Source organism: Carcharhinus amblyrhynchos, chromosome 2 (genome assembly GCF_965287045.1).
Source record: "Carcharhinus amblyrhynchos chromosome 2, sCarAmb.v2.hapA, whole genome shotgun sequence".
Taxonomy (NCBI): domain Eukaryota; kingdom Metazoa; phylum Chordata; class Chondrichthyes; order Carcharhiniformes; family Carcharhinidae; genus Carcharhinus; species Carcharhinus amblyrhynchos.
In genome coordinates this window covers 136,666,676-136,689,496 of record NC_137325.1, presented here as the reverse complement: position 1 = coordinate 136,689,496, position 22,821 = coordinate 136,666,676, and the positions used below count along the sequence as shown (strand labels likewise).

At 45.8% G+C, this 22,821-nt stretch overlaps 1 protein-coding gene across 3 annotated transcripts in view; it reads right to left on the bottom strand.

Annotated features, from left to right (window-relative positions):
- Positions 1-22,821, bottom strand: part of prkag2a (protein kinase, AMP-activated, gamma 2 non-catalytic subunit a) — a 448,776-nt gene that overhangs the window by 276,658 nt on the left and 149,297 nt on the right. For all 3 annotated transcript variants that reach the window (XM_080213148.1, XM_080213139.1, XM_080213129.1), the window contains exon 2: positions 13,362-13,433. In XM_080213148.1, the coding sequence (XP_080069274.1) occupies positions 13,362-13,433 (72 nt within the window). The remainder of the gene's footprint in view (positions 1-13,361; positions 13,434-22,821) is intronic.

The following is a 22,821-nucleotide window of genomic DNA, read 5'->3' as shown; positions in this document are numbered from 1 at the left end:
AATGAGCCTCCCATTAGGATACTCCGCCCACATACGGCAGTTGTGAAGGCTTGCATCTTGCAGGTGGCGTAAAAGGATTAGCCATGAGGTGTGGCAGAGGAATCTTGTCCATCTACAATGAGTCGCTGCATCTCCAAGGTGTACTACATTGGTTCCCATGGGTCGATGGATTTTTGCAACTGTATTTACCCAATGAAATGCTACAGATGGCTCTCAAGTCATCTCCAGCCATAACACAGAAAGTGCTGGAGAAACTCAGCAAGCTTAACAGCAAGTGTGGAGAGAGAACACAGCCAATGTTTCGAGTTTGCACGACCCTTCCTCGGCTCTGACCAAGGGTAATTTGTCTCCACAGATGCTGTCAGACCTGCTGAATTTCCCCAGCATTTTCGGTTTTTGTTTCAGGTTCCAGCATCTGCAGTATATAGGGCGGCACAGGTGGCGCAGTGGTTAGCGCTGCTGCCTCACAGGGCCAGGGACCTGGGTTCAATTCCTGGCTTGGGTCACTGTCTGTGTGGAGTCTGCATGTTCTCCCCGTGTCTGCGTGGGTTTCCTCCAGGTGCTCTCGTTTCCTCCTACAGTCCGAAAGACATATTGGGTAGGGCATTGGCCATGCTAAATCCTCCCTCAGTGTACCCAAACAGACACTGGAGTGTGGTGACTAGGGGATTTTCATAATAACTTCATTGCAGTGTTAATATAAGCCTGCTTGTAACACTAATAAATAAACTTTAACCTTACTTTGCCTTTATCTCTGGCCGTTCTGACTTTCCACGAGTCTCGATGTTTATCGCGTAGTCTATAAATTAATTTACTTTAGATAAAAATTACAGTAGTGACAAAACCCAAGCCTAAAAGTTAATGAGAAATGCGTCTGACATCTTATAAGTAAAAACACAGGTTAAGTTTGGTAACAATTTTCTTACAGTTTTGTGGGTAAAACCAGCCTTTGGAATAGCCTGGTTTCCAGAATCAACTCCAAAAAAAGGCAACATCAGAAATTAAAATTCTCATCCGACAAGTCAAGATTAAAAACCTGCACCGTAATCCTGGGAGGCTTCTCAAGACACAGTGCTGCCTGTGGAGTATTTTCACAATCTGCTCTGGCACAGTGACACATAGTTACCTGCTGAGAATTCTTGGCCATCTTTACTTCTTGCATAAGAGAAACATATGCAAAAGCAACCCTCTACTCAAGCCATGCCATGCGATCAATTGTGAATTACATACATAAGATTATCTTGGAAATAGGGCACAGTGACAGGATATTCAGCCCAACCAGTCCATACTAGCATTTATGCTCCCCTTGAGCATCCCTTCATCTTCCCTTATCTAAATCAGTAATTGTAATCTTCTTTTCTTGATTCTCTATTCTCTTTTCTGGGGTGGCACGGTGGCACAGTGGCTAGCAGTGCGGCCTCGCAGCACCAGGGACCTGAGTTCAATTCTGACTCACTTGGTTCACTGTCTGTGTGGAGTTTGCACATCCTCTCCGTGCCTGCGTGGGTTTCCTCCGGGTGCTCTGGTTTCCTGCCACAGTCTGAAAGATGTGCTGGTTAGTGGATTAACCCGAAGAGGCACCAAAGTGTGGCAACTAGGGGAATTTTACAGTAACTTCACTGTGGTTACTTGTGACTAATAAATAAACTTTAAAAAAAAACTTTTTTCTCCTCCTCTTCATACGCTTTTCTGGCATCGGCTTAAATACATTTGCATTATTCCCTTCAGTCCCTGTGGTTTCATGTTTTCACCACTCATTGGGTGAGAAAGTTTCTTCTTAATTCCCTCTTGGACTACTTGGTGATTGCCTTCCCTTTGTAACGCGCTTGCCAACAAGGGGAAGCATCGTTTCTGTCTCCACTCCATCATAACCTTTCACAATTTTCAAAACCTTCAAATAAAAGTAATGTCGCCACAGTCCCAGATGATCATAGACTGGAAGTGGTGGTGATTAACCTGAGGATCACCACACTTCAGACGAGGGGCAAGATTGAGAAGGCGGCGGGTTTTTCATGAATAACCTCAGCTGGTACAGGAATTGAACCCGCTCAGTTAGCTTTGCCCTGCATCACAAAACAGCCGTCCAACCAACTGAGCTAAACCAATCCCCAAAATGATCAGCTGAAGGTGCGATGAATGAAAAGCGCTGCTAGTGGCTCAAACTGGAAATTACAGATTCAGACATATTCCACTTTCATAATCTGAGCGCTTCCCTTAAGGGATCTCCATATGGTGGAATTCATTACATTCCTCATTATTCTTCTCATCCTATACCCAACGGACTTTAAGACACACATTTAGGGCTCACGCTTTCTTCATTTTTCCTCTCCTACCTCTTCCAGTTTTAGTGTTTGTTTTGGGAGGTGAGTTTTACCTTGCTTCAAACCATAACATCTTAATACATGGGGTTATGGGGTTAGCGCCTGCGTGGAATTGTGTTCGATGCAGACTCGAATAGCCTCCTGTAGGATTCTATGGTTCTATTTCCAATGAAATTTTAAAACAGAATAAAGACACAATGACAGGTGTTAAAATGGGTGCTGTGTGAATAAGACATGTCTGTTTTCGTACACCATTTTAATTCCAATTTGCTGAATACCAGAATTTAAGTGTGTCCAGTGCTGAGCGGGTACAATATTGCTGGGGAGGAATGTTCAATGCGCTGGCACCCTCTTCCACTCGAGGATTGCTCTGGCTGACACAACACGATGGAGGTTATTCTCAGTGTGAAGGCGGGACTTCACCTTCACAAGGACTGTGCGGTGGTCACTCTTACTGATACTGTCATGGACAGATGCCTCTGCAGCCGGCAGATTGGGATGAGGATGAGGTCAGGTATGTTTTCTCGTGGTACGCGGTAACCAGTAAGAGGTTTCCTTGCCCATGTTTAACCTGAAACCATTCGATGTCATGGGGTCTGGAGTCGATGCTAACGACTCCAGGACGATTCCCACCCGACTGTGTACCACTGTGCCGGCACTTCTGCTGGTCTGTCCTACCGGTGAGACAGGGCACATCCCGGGATGGTAATGGTGGTCTGGGGTGTTATCTGTAAGGTATGATTCCGTGACAATGACTGTGTTGCTTGACTAGTTTGTGAGAAAGCTCTCCCAATTTTGGCACTAGCCCCCAGATGTGAGTAAGGATCGACGGGGCTGTTTGTTTTGCCATTGTCTTTTCCAGTGCGCAAGTCCTTGCCCGGTGATCTGTCCAGTTTCACTTCTTTGTTGAGGCTTTGCTGTGGTTCTGTAAGCCAGACCAGGTAAGGATGGTAGATTTCCTCCTCTAAAGGACATGGTTCTAGTGAACCAGATATGTTTTTCCAACAATTGACAATGGTTTGATGGTCATCAGTAGGTTCTTAATTCTAGATATTTTTTATTGAATTCAAATTCCACCATCTGCCCACCGTCAAGCAAGTGGGATTTAAACCCCGGTCCCCAACTGTGTTTCCGGATTAATAATCCTGCGATAATACCACTGGGCCATTGCCTCCCCGACTCCTAAGTAACTCCTTTCTTCATTAGTTATAGAGCATATGCATTCAGATTGGCTGCATGTTAGAATTAACGAATAGTAAAGCAAAGAAGGAGGCAATTTGGCCATTTGGAGTCTGTGCAAGTCCTGTTGAAAAGCAGTTTTCCTTATTCACCGATTCTTTCATCATATCCTTGAAAGGTTTTCTCATTCAAATTTCCATCAGGTCCTATTTGAAACTTTCTATTTAATCTAGTCCCAACAACACCTATCAATTAATTTATTCAAAACCCTAGCCACTTGTTGCATAAAAATGTTTTTCCTCCTGTCACCTCTGGCTCGTTTCTAAACATATTAGATAGAGTCATAGAGGTTTACAGCATGGAAACAGGCCCTTCGGCCCAACTTATCCATGCTGCCCTTTTTTAAACCCCTAAACTAATCCCAATTGCCCGCATTTGGCCCACATCCCTCTATAGCCGTCTTACCCATGTGACTATCTAAATGCTTTTTAAAAAACACAATTATACCGCTTCTACTACCACCTCTAGCCACCCACCACATTCCTGCCCTGGTTCAATCTACCAAAATGCATCACATCGCAATTGTCTAAATTAAACTCCATCTGCCATTCGTCAGCCCACTGGCCCAATTGATCAAGATCCCATTGCAATTGGAGATTTCTTCACTGTCCACTATGCCACCAATCTGGTTGATGACCAGAGGAGTTCTGTCTCCTCTGGTTATCAACCCTTCGGCCACTGAACACAGCTCCTTTAAATTTACCCTTCATGGATTTTAAACCCCTCTAGTGGGTCTCCCCTTCATAGAATCCCTGTAGTGCAGAAGGAGGCTGCCAACAGAGCATCTTACTCAGGCCCTATCCCTGTAGTTTACATATTTATCCCATTTATCCCCAAATCTACACATCTTGGGACAATTAACCATGGCCCAACCCAGCTAACTTGCACAACTTTGGAGTGTGGGAGGAAACCGGAGCACCCGGAGGAAACCCTAGCAGACACAGGAAAGATGTGCAAACGCCATACAGACAGTCACCCCCTCGAGACCGGAATTGAACCTGGATCCCGGGTGCTCTGAGGCAGCAGCGCTAAGCACCATGTCACAGGAAGGTTCTGCGCCTTCTCTGCATTCAGGTCTGTGCAGGTAACTTGTTGAATTCTCAAACAGGAACTTTGTTAAGACATCAGAGGAAAAAATAAATTGTTTTTAAACTGAATCTGGACATTTGTCAGCAGGGGGATGAATCGATAGAGGTTTTAATGGTTACGAAAAGGTCTGATAACGTCCATGGGCAGGATTTTCCAGTCCCACCAAAGGTGAAGCAGAAGACCTGCCCTGTGTTTCCATCTATCAAGGAGTCCAATTCCACAAGGTCAAAATTACACAGCAGTCACTAATGAATCCAACATGCACTTCCAGAGAAACTTCTTTATTTAGAGTGTTGGACTGTGCTACTGTAAGAAGGAATCAAGGCAAACAGCAGAGATGCCTTTAAGGCAACTTAGATAAACACGTAACTAGAATCACACACAAACACATATATTTGGAAATCTGGATACCAGTCTTTAAATTTACCAGGAAATTTAGACAGACAAAACCACTTCAAGATTAGTATCTTAATTCCTTAGTGCCGCACAGGCAGTCGTCCAATATTTGACCAGCTTTTTATTGTTTGCCTTTCATTCAATATCTTGGCTCAAACCACAGGCTCTAGCTGCTGCCAATATGCTGAGCAGAACGATTGGTGGAAAGTTTGTCACGTGTTATATGTTGTGAAGGTAATGCTAAATAAAATTCAAACATGTCATATTTGCATAGTTTGCCAATGTTAATAAAGTGCCTTTGTACCGAGTTGACCTCAGAGGTTAACCCATAAAGTACATTTCTCGTGGTGGCACTGTGGTTACCATTGCTGCCTCAAAGTGCCGGGGACCTGGGTTTGATGCCCTTTAGAGTTCAAAGGTGTGTAGGTTAGGGAGATTAGTGGGGTAAATGCGGGGGGTTACGGGGATAGGATGGGGGTGGGGGGCGTGAGAGCATCTTGGTAAGATCTGTCAGAGAATCACTGCAGACTCAATGGGCCAAATGGCCTCCATCTGCACTGAAGAAATTCTATGATTCCAGAGATGAAATTACACATTCAAGGCTTCTCCACCCATGGAGGCACTGGCTGGAATTTTACTGTCCTGCCCGCCATGGGAATCGGAGCAGACGAGACGTAGACCATGGAAAGGTCTGTTGACCTCAGGCGGGATTTTCTGGTTTCAGGGTGAGCACGGTTGGAAAATTCTGCCCAATATGTTGTAGGATTCAATTTATCTACCCAGAAACCTGTGCAACTTAACAGGTTGCCTTGGATTCTTGAAGGTAGAAAAACGAAACTTGTGGAGCATAGTTACTGCAGAAAGAAGTGGTAGGTAATTTGTAAATTACATAAAAGATTGATTCACCTGTTTTAATAAAGCAAAGTTTATTTATTAGTCACAAGTAGGCTTACATTAACACTGCAATGAAGTTACTGTGAAATTCCCCTAGTCACCATATTCTGGCGCCTGTTCATAGACTGGCTGGCCAGCATTTACTCCCCACCTCTAGTTGCCCTTGAGATGGTGGTGGTGATATAACTGAGTGGCTTGCTAGGCCATTTCAGAGGCCAGTTGAGAGTCATCCACATTGCAGTGGCTCTGGATTCACATGTGGGCCAGGCCAGGCAAGGACAGCAGAGCTGGGCCACAGGATGCAGAGCTGGGCCGAAAAGTGGCAGATGGGGTTTAACCCTGGTAAGTGTGAGGCGATTAATACTGGTAGGACAAACCTGAATGCAGATTATAGGGTCAACAGCAGGGTTCTGAGGAAGGTGGAGGAACAGAGAAACCTTGGGGTTCATATCCACATATCTCTGAAGGTTGCCACTCAAGTGGATAGAGCCGTGAAGAAGATTTATAACGTTTATTAATAGGGAGTTTGAGTTTAAGAGCTGTGGGGTTATAAGAACATAAGAACATAAGAAATAGGAGCAGGAGTAGGCCATCTGGCCCTTCGCGCCTGCCCCGCCATTCAATAAGATCATGGCTGATCTGTCGTGGCTCAGTTCCACATTCCCGCCCTCTCCCCATAACCCTTAATCCCCTCTCTTATCAAAAACCCATCAACCCGCATCTTAAAAATATTTAGCGAGGCAGCCTCCACCACTTCAACAGGCAGAGAATTCCAGATATTCACCACCCTTTGAGTGAAGAAGTTCCTCCTCAACTCCGTTCTAAACCGCCTCCCCTTTATCTTGAGGCTGTGCCCCCTAGTCCTACTGTCTTTTTTGAGCGGGAAGAGTCTCTCCACCTCTATCCTATCCATCCCATTCATCATCTTATACGTCTCAATGAGATCTCCCCTCATTCTTCTAAACTCTAACGAGTACAAGCCTAGTTTATTCAGCCTCTCCTCATAGCTCAACCCCCTCAACTCCGGCATCAGCCTAGTAAACCTCCTCTGCACTCCCTCCAAGGCCAAAATATCCTTGCGCAGGTGCAGCGACCAAAACTGCACACAGTACTCCAGCTGCGGCCTCACCAATGCCCTATACAGCTGCAGCAAGACCTCCCTACTTTTATATTCAATCCCCCTCGCTATGAAGGCCAGCATCCCATTCGCCTTCCTGACCACCTGCTGCACCTGCAGGCTGGGTTTTTGCGACTCATGCACAAGGACCCCGAGGTCCCTCTGCACCGTCGCCTGCTGCAGTTTTTCGCCACGTAAGTAATAGTCCTTCCTACCATTCTTCCTACCAAAGTGGACCACCTCACACTTGCCAACATTAAATTCCATTTGCCATTTCCTGGCCCATTCGCCCAGCCTATCTAGATCCTTCTGCAGACTCTCCACACCCTCCGCACAATTTGCCTTTCCCCCAATCTTGGTGTCATCAGCAAATTTTGACACGCTACACTCGGTTCCCTCCTCCAGATCATCTATATAAATGGTAAATAGCTGAGGCCCCAGCACCGACCCCTGGGGCACCCCACTAGTCACCAACCGCCAATCCGAATAGCACCCATTGACCCCCACTCTCTGCCTCCTATTTGACAACCATGCTGCAACTATACTGGACCTTGGTGAGACCACATTTGGAATACTGTGTGCAGTTCTGATCACCTCACTATAAGAAGGATGTGGAAGCATTGGAGAGAGTGCAGAGGAGATTTACCAATATGCTCCTGGTTTGGAGGGTAGGTCTTATGAGGAAAGGTTGAGGGAGCAGGGGCTTTTCTCTTTAGAGCGGAGAAGGATGAGACCGACTTAATAAAAGTTTATAAGATGATGAGGGAGATAGAGTGGACGTTCAGATACTATTTCCTCGGGTGGATGTAGCTGTTACTAAGGGGCATAACTATAAGGTTCATAGTGGGAGATATAGGAGGGATGTCCGAGATATATTCTTTACTCAGAGAGTGGTTGGAATGTGGAATGCACTGCCTGCTGTGATGGTGGAATCGGACACTTTAAGAACTTTCGAGCGGTTATTGGATAGGCACATGGAGCACACCAGAATGATAGGGAGTGGGATAGCTTGATTTTGGGTTTGGATGTAGCTCGGTACAACATCAAGGGCCAAAGGGCCTGTACTGTGCTGTACTTTTCTATGTTCTATGTTCTATTTCCCTCTCTAAAGGATATTAGTGAATGCTGTTTTTCCGACAATCGACAATGGTTTCATGATCATCTGTAGGTTCTTAATTCCAGATTTTTTAAAAAACTTTAATTCAAATTCCATTATCTGCTGTGGCAGGATTCAAACCCAGGTCCCCAGAACATTATCTGAGTTGCTAGATTAAGAATCTTACAGTAATACCACTCGGCCATCACCTTCCCTAAGGGTGAACGTTTCAGAAAAGGTTGAATTACTGACCAAGACCTGTGTGGAATAAAGGACGTGCATTGTAGCTACAGTGTCCAAATGCTCTCTTCAGCATATCTTGGCAAGAATGGAAAGTAAGCACGGTCAAAATATTATTAACAATCATTGAGTGATATAGACAGAAAGAGGCTCATTTGCCCATCAAGCAACTGCCAGCAGAAATAGAGACAGAATGCCTGAGCTATGTTATTATTAGCTGTCACCTGAGGGTGTAATCTCCTCAAGACCACCATTGATTAAATTTGTGGCACAGTACTGCTCTCCAAGTCGGAGACGACGTAACATGAGCTTGCCTGTCATGGTTGGCTACATTTATTCAATAGGCAAAACACTGAACAGTTTAGAAATCTGGCAGAAACCAACCTGTTCCACTTAAAACCCAACCTCTTGGCAACTGAACACAGAACAGCATTCACGGTGATGGAGAAGAACTTGGTCACCCAGACCATGCTCCCCGAGGTGTTCGCTATGGCCCAAGCAACATGCGTGGAGTAGGAAGCTTGCTATTAACAACTGCAGTCTAGATTTGTAACTTGCTTGCAGATATTTAGCTCACCAGGTTTCACACTGTAGTGGGAAGGCCTGCCCATTAGTCAGGACAGTTTTTCTGAGGCTCAAGAGTTGAACCTTTGCCTTAACCACCATTTGAAATGATGAATTTCAAGTTTCTTCTTTAATTGCAAGGACAAATCCAAAAGGTAAATTCCAAACACTCACAACCGATAAAAATAGATTGGGACTAATGATCGTGACACTGGCCTTTCGCACAGTGGAGCGAGCTTATTAAAAAGCCACCCAGTCATGCATTATAATCAAGCGTCAGCTTGGCTTTGCTGGCAGAGCTCTCACCTCTCAGTCAGGAGGTCACGGCGGGCACTTCAGTGCTGCATTATTCAAAGATATTTTTGTTTAATGACATGTTAAAACTGGAGGCCTCGTTTGCTGGTTCCTGAAGACATCAAAAATCCCATAGCACACAGTCAAGAGAACAGTAGGCGCTCTCTACCTACCACCTCCCGGCAACCATCTCCCCTGTGTCCCCCCCCATTACCATTACCCACCACCTCCCCGCAACCATGTCCCCCGTGTCCCCCCCATTACCATTACCCACCACCTCCCCGCAACCATGTCCCCCGTGCCCCCCCATTACCATTACTCACCACCTCCCCGTAACCATGTCCCCCGTGTCCCCCCCATTACCATTACCCACCACCACCCTGCAACCATGTCCCCCCCATTACCATTACCCACCACCTCCCCGCAACCATGTCCCCCGTGCCCCCCCATTACCATTACTCACCACCTCCCCGTAACCATGTCCCCCGTGTCCCCCCCATTACCATTACCCACCACCTCCCCGCAACCATGTCCCCCCCATTACCATTACCCACCACCTCCCCGCAACCATGTCCCCCGTGCCCCCCCATTACCATTACCCACCACCTCCCTGCAACCATGTCCCCCGTGTCCCCCCCCATTACCATTACCCACCACCTCCCTGCAACCATGTCCCCCGTGTCCCCCCCATTACCATTACCCACCACCTCCCCGCAACCATGTCCCCCGTGTCCCCCCCATTACCATTACCCACCACCTCCCCGCAACCATGTCCCCCGTGTCCCCCCCATTACCATTACCCACCACCTCCCCGCAACCATGTCCCCCCCATTACCATTACCCACCACCTCCCTGCAACCATGTCCCCCGTGACCCCCCATCACCATTACCCACCACCTCCCCGCAACCATGTCCCCCCCATTACCATTACCCACCACCTCCCTGCAACCATGTCCCCCGTGCCCCCCCCATTACCATTACCCACCACCTCCCCGCAACCATGTCCCCCCCATTACCATTACCCACCACCTCCCCGCAACCATGTCCCCCGTGCCCCCCCCATTACCATTACCCACCACCTCCCTGCAACCATCTCCTCCTTTCCCCCCTCCACCAACACCACCCACCACCACCCCGCAACCATTTCCCCCCATGTACCCCCCACCACTATCATTACCCACCACCTGCCCACAACCATCTCCCTTGTGTTCCCCCCACTCCATTACCATTACCCACCACCTCTTCGCAACCATTCCCCCCACCACTCTCTGGTGCCCCCCCCCCCCCCCCTCCTACCACTACCACCACTCACTACCTCCCTGCAACCATCACCCCCATTCCCTGGTACCCCCCCCCACCACTACCACCACCCACCAGCTCCCCGCAACCATTCTCCCCCACTCCCCAGTGCCCCACATTACCACCCAAGCTAAACCACCACCACGAAAAACAATTACCTTGGCACACACTCATTTCAAAAAGTGATTTATATTCATGCAAAACACTTTGGCATGTCCTGGGAATACAAAAAAGCTCAAAAGCTCCACGAAAGCATTAGTTATTCCCTCTCAGCTTTTTTTTGTAAACACACTGGCTTCACTTCTGGTGACTTGGAGGATATGTTGTTTTATGGGGTGGGAGCTGCCTTAACTCCCACAAGCAATTGCCCCTTGCACATGCATTAGAACCAGAGATCAGTTTGCACAACTGAGGTTCTCTCCTTCCTTTCTGCTCTTTTTCGCTGCACAACATAACATTGTATTCTTGTCACCTCTCTGCCTTGCTACGCCTCACACTCCATCAACAATGCCTTGCCCTTTCAATGGGAGTTTGCACTCCATGAGCATAACCAGAGAGCAACTTCCAGTCCCTCTCTTCCACAGTCCTCAACTGTCCCCATCCCTCCATTCATCATGGTCTGCCACACACTCTCAATCTCTCCCCGCACCTCTACTTTCCTCTCTCTTTACCTTCACCGGGCAAAAAGGAGTCTGAGAGGAAGAGTGATCATAACATGGTGGATTTTTATACTGAGTTTGAGAGTGAGTTAATTAGATTAAGGACTCTTGTCTCAGACTTCAGTCAAACTACCTGGGAAACGTTAACTAAAATCATTGGGGAAACAAGAATGGAAGATATGAGAGCTAGACAATAGGAAGCAGTTAAAATATTAATTCATAATTCAAATAAATATACATTCCCTTTAGAATAAAATTAGAAAACATGACCAATTTGAAAAGTTAATGACAGTATTGAAGGGAGAAGCTTTTAAAATTGCCAAAATGAATAGTACAGCTGAGGATTCGGGAGAATTTTAAAATCACACCCATGCCCTCGGAGCTCCAAATTATCTCCTTCACCATCTCCTTCTTGCCTTCAAAACCGTCCAAAAAATCCTTTCCAATGAGCATGCTTAAATCCAGTTGACCCCTACATTTGTGTTCTTCCTACATGATGCTCATCATTTTCCATCTCATTAAATGTTCCAAAATACTGTTACAATCCCAGCTGATGTTAATACTGGACATGTCAGATCTCAGAATGAAATCTGGTGTAGTAAGCCCTGACTGTTTTTTTTAGAAAACTGTGGAGGTCAGTTACTGAGTACATTGACAAGAAATCTGCCAATGTATTTTAACACAAGCACAACATGTTTATTAAGAACAAAAACAAATTAATACTGCACTAACCAAAGGATTGGAAAGATTTCAATATAAATACCAGAACATGATTCAAGCTCACTCTCTTTGTTTTATCCCAGTTCAATCCTTACAGACACAAAATATCCCAGTGGAGATTTACCACTATCTTGGACTGGCCTAGTTTCAAACAGACTTCTGAACATTCACTAAATGCTCTTGGCACCTCTCTCTGAAACACCCAAAAACTGCACTTGAGACTATTACTTTACTGAATTCCCTAAACTCAGTTCCCCAGCAGCATGCAGGGCTCCGTCCCAGAGAATTTTAGACATTCTGCCTGCACTCTCTTGGTATCCACTCACTAACTGACTGAACAGCCCCTCTTTGGAAACCCATCTCTTCACATTAAGAGTTATAAAACCGAATCAAAAATGCATCCATGCAAATTTGATTTGAGTTATTATTGCCACATGTATTAACATACAGTGTGAAGTATTGTTTCTTGCGTGCTATACAGACAAAGCATACTGTTCATAGAGAAGGAAAGGAAAGGGTGCAGAATGTAGTCTTACAGTCATAGCTAGGGTGTAGAGAAAGATCAACTTAGTGCGTGGTAGGTCCAATCCTAATGGCAGCAGGAAAGAAACTGTTCTTGAGTCAGTTGATGCATGACCTCAGACTTTTGTATCTTTTTCCTTACAGAAGAAGGCGGAAGAGAGAATGTCCGGGAAGGATGTCCCCAATGTTTGGGAAGTCCAGAACTAGGGGCCACAGGCTAAGAATAAGGGGTAAGGCATTCAGGAATGAGATGAAGAAGAGTTTGTTCACTCAGAGAGTTACGAATGTGTGGAATTCTCTGTCACAGAAAGCTGCTGGCACCAGTTTGTTGGATATGTTCAAGAGGGAGCTGGATATGGCTTTTGAGGCTAAAGGGATCAAGGGTTATGGAGAGAAAGTGGGAGTGGGATATTGAAACTGCATGATCAACCATGATCATATTGAATGGTGGGCCAGGCTCGAAGGGCCAAATAGCCTACCCTGCCCCTATCTTCCATGTTTCTACGAGATCCTGAACGTACTAAATTAAAACAGTTTAAAAATAAGGGGTCTCCCATTTCAGATGGTCATGAGAAAAATTTATTTCTCTCAAGAGGGTTGAGTCTTTGGAACCCTTTTCACCAGAGACTGGTGAAGGCAGAGTCATTGAATATTTCTGAAGCAGAGATAGATGGATTCTTGACTAACAAGGAAGTCATCATCAGGGATAGGATGAATGTGGCGTTCAATCAGTCACAATCTTGTTGGACGGTGTAACAGGCTCAAGGGGCAGAATGGCCTAACCATGCTCTTAATTTGTACGTTCACAAAATCTCGGTGTTCAGTGGCACTTCACCGATGAGTAGGCTGGGGGACGGTGAGACGCTAGTGAATCGCTAACCTTATGAAATGAATAAATTAACAATTCATACCTTGTGAGAAACATCTTTTTCCGAAGTTTCTACATCACCATCCAGGAAAGGCATGGCAAACGAACTGAGGTCCTAAATACAGAGGAACAAACAAAATCAGCCATTTTATCTCAAGCTAAAAGTGTTGCATCAGCTGAACTTCTACATTTTGCAATTACATTTTTACAGCAAATTCTGAAAACGCAAAGGAAACCCATTCCATATTTCTAGCTGCAGTCTTCATGAGCCACCAAATATTATTCAGGCGTACTTAAATCGATTCAGATTAATCCAAATTCACGGCACAACCATTATCACATTTATGATAGCTGTTCTGAACTATCTGAACAGTCACAAGTGACAAAGAAATGTTTTACTCTTTATGATTCCTTTCTCAGGCAGGACGAGGAAGTACAGGATCTTTTGTTTCAGGTTTGCTTACACCATCTGCTCTGGCTCTGTGGACAGCACCCTCACCTCCAAATTACTAAGATCCTGGTTCGATTCCCGCTTCCAGGTTTGAGCCCAGATATCAAAGCTGAACACTCCAGCACGGTCCTCGGGGAGTGCTGCAGTGTCCGAGTTGCCACCTTTCAGGTGAGATGCTAGACCAAGGCCCCACCTGCCTGCTCAGGTAGATGTATAAGACGCCAGGGTGCTATTTTGAAGAAGGGGGCGGGGGTATATCCCCTGATCAATATTTTTATCCCTCAAATTCATGAAACAGATGATCTCATCATCAGCATATCCTGCTGTGCTCCAATTGGTAATCACGATTCCGACATTAAAACAGTGACTACACCTCAAAATTACTTAATTTGCTGCATGTGTGGGACTCAAACCAAATCAGTCATAGAAATGCAAGTCTTCCATTTGTTTTATGTGTGAGATCTGAAATATTGTAAAGTATGGATTAGGGGTATAATCTAGGAGTGTCAAATCCCACCATGACAATTTGAGAATTTGGGTTCAGTTTAATAAAAAGAAAACTGCGAGCAAAGAAAAGGCTGCACATAATACAAAGGACAAAGAAAAGTATAGCACAGGAACAGGTCCTTTGGCCCTCCAAGCCTGTGACGATCATGGTGCCCTAACTAAAAGAGAAAAAAAACCTTCTGCCCTTACTTGGTCCGTATACCTTAGTTCCCTCCCTATTCATGTACCCATCCAGGTGCCTCTTAAATGTTGCTAACATGCCTGTTTCCACCACCTCCTCTGGCAGTAAGCTCTAAGACACCCACCACTCTCTGTGCATCTCCCTTAAACTTTCCCCCTCTCACCCTGAACCTGTGCCCCTTGTAATTGACACTTCCACCCTGGGAAAAAGCCTCTGACTGTCTATGCCTCTCATAATTTTGTAGACCTCTATCAGGTCTCCCCTCAGCCTCTGTCTGTCTTTCCAGTGAAAACAATCCTAGTTTATTCAACCTGTCCTCATAGCCAACACTCTCGAGACCAGGAAATGACAGCACAATTCTGAGTTTGTCTTGGAGCTGATTCTGTAATCAACCATGTACCATTAGTCATGTCTGAAGACCCCACATTATTTCAATTATATATCCATTATCCTTCGCTTACTGTAGTGTATTGGAGAAATAATTCTGCTTTAGCCAGGAGACTTTGCAGTAGTTTTGGTCGTGAGTTTAGCTACTGCAGGTTTCCTCCTTCGAAGGGCATTTGTGAACTAGTTTTTATCTTAACGACAAACCAACAGCTTCATGGTCATTTTTGACAATAATCACATTTAGAGAGGTCAAAGCCAGTATGCTGAAGCTGTACTGGGGCTTGTAGTGAGACCAACAGGAAGCAGCCTCTTAACCCAGCAAACACAGACTCTGTGAACGATAGGAGCTAACCTCACAACCAAAACTACACCGAAGACCGTACACACGGTTGCCACGGTTTATCATTGGAGTGCATGTTTGTGGAAGGGGTAGCAATCAAGCAGGCTACCTTGCCCTGGATGGTGTCAAGCTATTTGAGTGTTGTTGGAGCTCCTACTTATTACACTGAGGTCTTGCTGCAATCGGATACAAATTGCTTCAGTATCTAAGGAATCACGAATGATACTGAACACTGTGCATTCACCTGCACCTTATGACAGAGGGAAAGTCATTGATGAAGCAGCTGATGATGGTTTGGCCCAGGACATACCCCAAGTAACTCCTGCAGTGACGTCCTGGAGGAGTGACAATTGACAGCCAGCCGCACAGCCATCCTCCTTTGCGCCAGGTATAATTCCAAACAATGGAGAGTTTTCCCCGATTCCCATCGACTCCACTTTTGCTAAAGCACCATATTGTCATATAAGGTAAATGGTAGGACATTGAAGAGCACAAAGTAAATGGTAGGACATTGAAGAGTGCAGTAGAACAGAGGCATCTGGGAATACAGATACATAATTCCCTAAAAGTGGCATCACCTGTAGATAGAGTCATAAAGAGTGCTTTTGGTACATCGGCCTTTATAAAAGTTGGAGTGTTATGGTGAGGTTGTATAAGACATTGGTGAGGCCGAATTTAGAGTACTGTGTGCAGTTTTGGTCACCTGATTACAGGAAGGATATTTATAAGGTTGAAAGAGTGCAGAGGAGGTTCACAAGGATGTTGCCGGGACTTGAGAAATTGAGTTACAGAGGAAGGTTGAATAGGTTAGGACTTTACTCCCTGGAGCGTCGAAGAATGAACATAAGAACATAAGAAATAGGAGCAGGAGTAGGCCATCTAGCCCTTCGAGCCTGCCCCGCCATTCAATAAGATCAAGGCTGATCTGTCGTGGCTCAGTTCCACATTCCCGCCCTCTCCCCATAACCCTTAATCCCCTCTCTCATCAAAAACCATCAACCCGCGTCTTAAAAATATTTAGCGAGGTAGCCTCCACCACTTCAACGGGCAGAGAATTCCAGAGATTCACCACCCTTTGAGTGAAGAAGTTCCTCCTCAACTCCGTCCTAAACCGCCCCCCCTTTATCTTGAGGCTGTGCCCCCTAGTCCTACTATCCTTTCTGAGCGGGAAGAGTCTCTCCACCTCTATCCTATCCATCCCATTCATCATCTTATACGTCTCAATGAGATCTCCCCTCATTCTTCTAAACTCTAACGAGTACAAGCCTAGTTTATTCAGCCTCTCCTCATAGCTCAACCCCCTCAACTCCAGCATCAGCCTAGTAAACCTCCTCTGCACTCCCTCCAAGGCCAAAATATCCTTGCGTAAGTACGGCGCCCAAAACTGCACACAGTACTCCAGCTGCGGCCTCACCAATGCCCTATACAGCCGCAGCAAGACCTCCCTACTTTTATATTCAATCCCCCTGAGGGGAGATTTGATAGAGGTGTATAAGATTTTGATGGGTATAGATAGAGTGAATGCAAGCAGCCTTTTTCCACTGAGGCTAGGGGAGAAAAAAAACTAGAGGACAGGGGTTAAGGGTGAAGGGGGAAAAGTTTAAAGGGAGTATTGGCGGGGGGGGGTCTTCACACAGAGAGTAGTGGGAGTGTGGAATGAGCTGCCAGATGAAGTGGTGAAAGCGGGCTCACTTTTAACATTTAAAAAAAACTTGGACAGGTTTGTGGATGAGAGGGGTGTGGAGGGATATGGTCCAGGTGGAGGTCAGTGGGTCTAGCCAGAAAAATGGGTCGGCACAGCCAAGAAGGGCCAAAAGGCCTGTTTCTGTGCTGTAATGTTCTATGGTTCTATTGTCATACTGGGTCAAAGGCTGTCTTGACGTCAAGGGCAATCACTCTCACCTCTGCCGATTAGCTCCTTTGTCCATGTTTGAACTAAGGCTGTGATGAGGTCAGGAGCTAAATGACCCCGGTGAAACCCAAACTGAGCAGCCTTGAACGGGTTATTTCTGAGCAGGTGCTGCTTGATAGCACTGCTGCTGACCCCTTCCATCACCCTGCTGATGACCAAAGGTAGGCTGACGGGGTGGTAATTGGCTGGGTTTAATTTGTCCTGTTTCTTGTGTACGGGGCATATCTGGGCAACTTTCTACATTGCCAGACAGATACTAGTGTTGTAACTGTACTGGAACAGCTTGGCTAGGAGAGCAGAAAGCCTTCAGGACTATTATCAGGGCCCATATTGTATTCAGTGCCTTAAGCTATTTCTTAAAATCTGATCCGTTGGTTGTGGGATCGCTTGGCTCTGTCAATTACTTGCTTAATGATGGAAGGTGTGGAGTAAATAGAGCTATTAGTGGCACTTACTCAGCAATGACCTGTTCTGACACTCAGTTTGAGTTGCACCAGGGCCACTCAACCCCTGACTTAATTACAGCCACAGTCCAAACATGGATAGAAGAGAGGTGAGAGTGATTATTTTTGACATCAAGGCAACTTTTGACCAAGTGTGGCATCAAGGAGACCTAGCAAAACTGGAGTCAACTGAAATCAGGGGAAAACCTCTCCACTGGCTGGAGTCACACCTAACACAAAGGAAAGTGGCTGCGGTTCTTCGTGGTCAATTATCTCAGTTCAAGGACATCGCTGCAGGAGTTCACCATCTACAAGGTGCAAGTCAGGAGGGTGATGGAATACTCCCCACCTGCCTGGTTGGGAGCAGCTCCAACAAATCTCAAGAAGCTTGACATCATCCAGGACAAAACAGCCTGCTTGACTGCTACTCCTTCCACAAACATTCACTCCCTCCACTATTGATGCGCAGTGGCAGCCGTGTGTGCCATCTACAAGGTGCACTGCAACAATTCACCAAGGCTCCTTTGACTGCATCTTCCAAACTCGCAAACTCCACCAGCTAGAATGACAAGGGCAGCAGATACCTGGGAACACCACTACCTGCAAGTTCCCCTCCAGGCTACTCACTGTCCTGACTTGCAAATATATTGCTGTTCCCCGTCACTGGATCAAAATTCTGGAACTCCCTCCCTCACAGCACTGCAGCTTTACCTACTAACCTTCTCACAAGCTTGATGACTCAACAAATAAGACCCTTTCTAATCCCACCACCTCCCTATCTGTATCCAAACAAAAACACCAATAGCTGCCTGTTTACTGTTTAGTGCCACGTCTACTGATTATTGTGTCACCATTATTTAAATTGTTATTCTTACATTGAGAATTATCTAGACAATATGACTCCTGTGTTATCAGACTGTTTCTTAAAAAAATTAACAAACTGGCTCCTGCGCCTAGTGGGGACAAGTCAACAAGTTGAAGACCTTGAATAAGGAATTTAGCCCTGTTTAAACAATTTTAACATCGATACTGTGAGCCTGAACTTAATATGGACCAACACTATTAACAGTGTCATTTAACGGAAGTATTTCTTTAATACGCACCTGCTTATATTTATACCAGATATCAGTGAGCTGCAAAAATAAATTGGCCAGTGAAGCATTCATACGCCTCAACAAAAACCACTACGTGCATTTTTACATTCCCCTCAACAAAAATAAAAGATCCCTATGCACTTCACACACATAAACCATTGAAAGCATTCTTTCTGGTTGTATCACAGCTTGCTGTGGCTTCTGCTCTGCCCAAGGCCGAAGGAACCACAAAAGGTCATAAATGTAGCCCAATCCATCACGCAAACCAGCCTCCCATCCCTTGACTCTGTCTACACTTCCCACTGCCTCGACAAAAGCAGCCAGCATGATCAAGGACCCCATACATCCTGGATATACTCTTTTCCACCTTCTTCCGTTGGGAAAATGATACAAAAGTCTGAGGTCACGTACCAACTGACTCAAGAACAGCTTCTTCCACGCTGCTGTCAGACTTTTTGAATGGACCTAACTTATATTAGGCTGATCTTTCTCTACACCCTAGCTATGACTGTAACACTACATTCTGCACTCTCTTGCTTCCTTCTCTACGAACAGTGCTCTGTCTGTTTGGCGCGCAAGAAACAATACTTTTCACAATACATGTGACAATAATAAATCAAATCAACATAGAAAATAGGAAGAGTGAGAAGCCATTTGACTCTTCAAGCACACTCAACCATTAAATATGGCTGATTCTTTATCTCAATGCTGTACTCCTGCTCTCTCCTCATTCCCCTTGACACCTTTAGAGTCCAGAAAACTATCTAATTCTTCTTTAAGTATATTCAGTGCCTGAGGAAACCAAATCCCTTCCTCTTACCCCATCTCTCCAGCTATACATTCATTCTCCTATTCCTGCTGTCACCAGCATGTGGCATTGGGAGTAATCCTGAGATTACTATCTATGAGATCCTGACTTTTTATTTATTCCCTAGCTCCCTGCCTTTGGCTTTCAGGACTTCATTCCTCTTCATACGTATATCATTGGTACCAGTGTGGACCACGACCTCTGCCTGTTCACCCTGCTACTTCAAAATGTTCAACGACACTCTTGGCCCTGGCCCCAAGGAGGCAAGATGTGGCGATGCCAGCGTTGAACTGGGGTAAACACAGTAAGAAGTCTCGCAACACCAGGTAGCAAATGGCGCTAGAAGGAGCAGCGTTCTTAAAGCTAGAGGTGTTTGCTGCCAAATAAACCTGGTGTGGTGAGAATTCTTACAAGGAGGCAACACCTTGTCCTGGTGTGACATCTGCAGACCCCCAATTCCCCCCTACCACCATGCAGTTGAGCCACTCGTGTTGCCACGGACCTGACTCTCACTGCACTCCCCTGAAAAACCACCTTCCCAACAGTTTCCAAACAAAAAACCTGTTAGAGAGGGAGATAAGATTCGGGGGACTCTTGCACTACCTCGTCTAGTGCTTTTGCTCTGTCTGGCAGACTGGTAGCACAGTGGGTTAGCACTGCAGCCTCACAGCGCCAGGGACCCAGGTTCAATTCCAGGCTTCGGGTGAGTGTGTGGAGTTTGCACGTTCTCCCTGTGCCTGCACGGGATTCCTCTGGGTACTCTGGTTTCCTCCCACTGTCCAAAGATGTGCAGATTGGCCATGTTAAATTGCTCGTTGGTATCCAAGGATGTGTAGTTTTGGGTAGATTCGCCATGATAAAGCCTTGGGGCTACAAGGATAGGGCAGAGGGGAGGGATTAGGTGGGATGCTCTTTTGGAAAGACTGTGGATTTGATGGGTCAGATGGCTTCTTTCTGCACTGTAGAGATTCAATGATTTTATTTCCTGTCTGCCTTGCATTCTTTCCCTGCAGTGTGACAACCTCACTGTACATGCTATCCACAAACATCTTATCCTTGTAGATGATCCACAGAGACTCCAGTCATGGTCCAGTTCCAAAACATGGATTTCGAGTAGTTGCAGCTGGTGACAACTCTTGCACTCGTGATCGCCCTGGACAGTGGAATTGTCCCTAATGTCCCACGCTGCACAGGAGGAGCATTCCGCATGGCTCAGCCACCCTGTCATGACTTACCCTTAAATTCCTCCCTTAAATTTTACTTCCTCTAGTTTAGGATATGTTAAGGACAGTGAAAACACTCACCAGGTCCAGCTGCCACTCTGACACCAAACACATAAGCAATTATGAGGACAGGTGAGGAAAAGCCTGGCAAAGTGGTCTGTTTTTAAGCATGTCTTAAAGGAGAGGAGGGAGTTGGAGGAATTCCAGGGAGGAAATTTTAGAGATCAGGCCCTGAGAATCTGCCGGATTGGCTGTCAGTGTTGGAATGAATGAAATAGGGCAAGTCAAAATTCGAGGGGCACAGAGACTGGAGGTTGCAGGGCTAGAGGGGGTTGCCAAGACAGGGCTGGACAATGCCGTGGAGGGATCTAATGATAAGGTTGAGAACTGTAAAATTGAGTCATTGCTGTACAACGTCGGTCAGTGAACACAGTGGTAATTGGGAAGCAGGACTCTGGGCAAGTTAGGTTCCAGGCAGCAGAGATTAGATGAGCTGGTGGGGACCAGGCAGGAGGTCAGCTGCGAGAACAAAGAACAAGGAAAATTACAGCCCAGGAACAGGCCCTTCAGTCCTTCAAGCCTGCACCGACCATGCTGCCCCTCTGAACTAAAACCCCCTACCCTTCCCTCTATTCCCATCCAATTCATGTATTTGTCCAGATGCCCCTTAAAAGTCATTATCGTATCTGCTCCCACTACCTCATCCAGCAACGAGTTCCAGGCACCCACCACCCTCTGTGTAAAAAACTTTTCTCGTATATCTACTTTAAACCTTGCCCCTCGCACCTTAAACCTATGCCCCCAGTAAAAGACTTTTCTACCCTCAGAAAAAGTTTCTGCCTACCCATTCTGTCCATGTCCCTCAAAATCTTGTAGACTTCTATCAGGTCGTCTCTCAAACTCCACCATCCCAGTGACAACAAACTAAGTTTCTCCAACACTGCCACTGTTGAGTCAAGAGGAGACATTTCTTTACCCAAAGAGTGGTGAGCCTGTGGAATTCATTACCACAGGAAGTAGTTAATGCCAGAACATTGAATGTATTCAAGAGGTGGCTGGATATAGCACTTGGGGTGAATGGGATCAAAGGTTATGGGGAAAAAGCAGGATTAGGCTATTGAGTTGGACGATCAGCCATGATTTTAATGAATGGCGGAGCAGGCTCAAAAGGGCCAAATGGCCTCCTCCTGCTCTTATCTTTATGTTTCTAAGAAGTAACAAAGGTATGGTTGAGGGTTTCAGCAGCAGGTGAGCTGACTCAGGGGTGGAGACAGGGAATTGTACAAACATAGGCAATCTTGGTGTTAAAGAGGATTTAGGGTCAGAAGCTGAGCTTGGGACCAAATAGAACGCCAAGGTTATGAACAATGTTTCAGCCTCAGAACAGCGACTGGGGAAAGGCTGGGGTCTGTGTCAGGAACCAAAGGACAGTGGAACAACAATGGTTTGTGTGTCAGAAGGACAACATTCAACACTGGATATCCAGTTAATGCAAACACAGATGGAACAGATTATGACTTAAATAAGATCAATAGACTTGTTGGGGAAAGAGCCAGTGTAATAGGAAGACATCAGATTTTGGGTTCAGGTAAGGTGATACTAAACCTGTGATTTTGCAAATTGGAAAGAAAGGACATTTCAATCCAAATCAATTTTGTAATTGCCAGATGACACCCATCCCCTGCAATGTCGAACATAATGTGTTATTGTGCAGCTAACAAATCCTCTTTTCAGGCTGCCTGTAATTGCCCTGCATGTTTGAAATTACCTCTCAGGTTAGTTAGCAAGTCATACTGCAAAACAGAAATCTTGCCTTTCTTTGAGGGAAACCATTTCAGAAACTGCAGGCATGTGAGCCCCAATAATTAAATAATTATATTAGGATGGGAGGGGTGGGTGAGAAAAAGAATGTCGTGGATAATAAACCTGGAAGTAATGGTTACCCAAGGATAATTTTTTAAAAATTCTTTTGTGGGACACAGGCGTCACTGTCTGGGCCAGCACTTATTGCCCATCCTTAATTGCCCGAGGACAGTTCAGAGTCAGCCACATTGCTGTGACTCTGGAATCACATGTAGGCCAGACCAGGGAAGGATGGCAGATTTCCTTCCCTAAAGGACATTAGTGAACCAGATGGGCTTTTACCAGCAATCAACA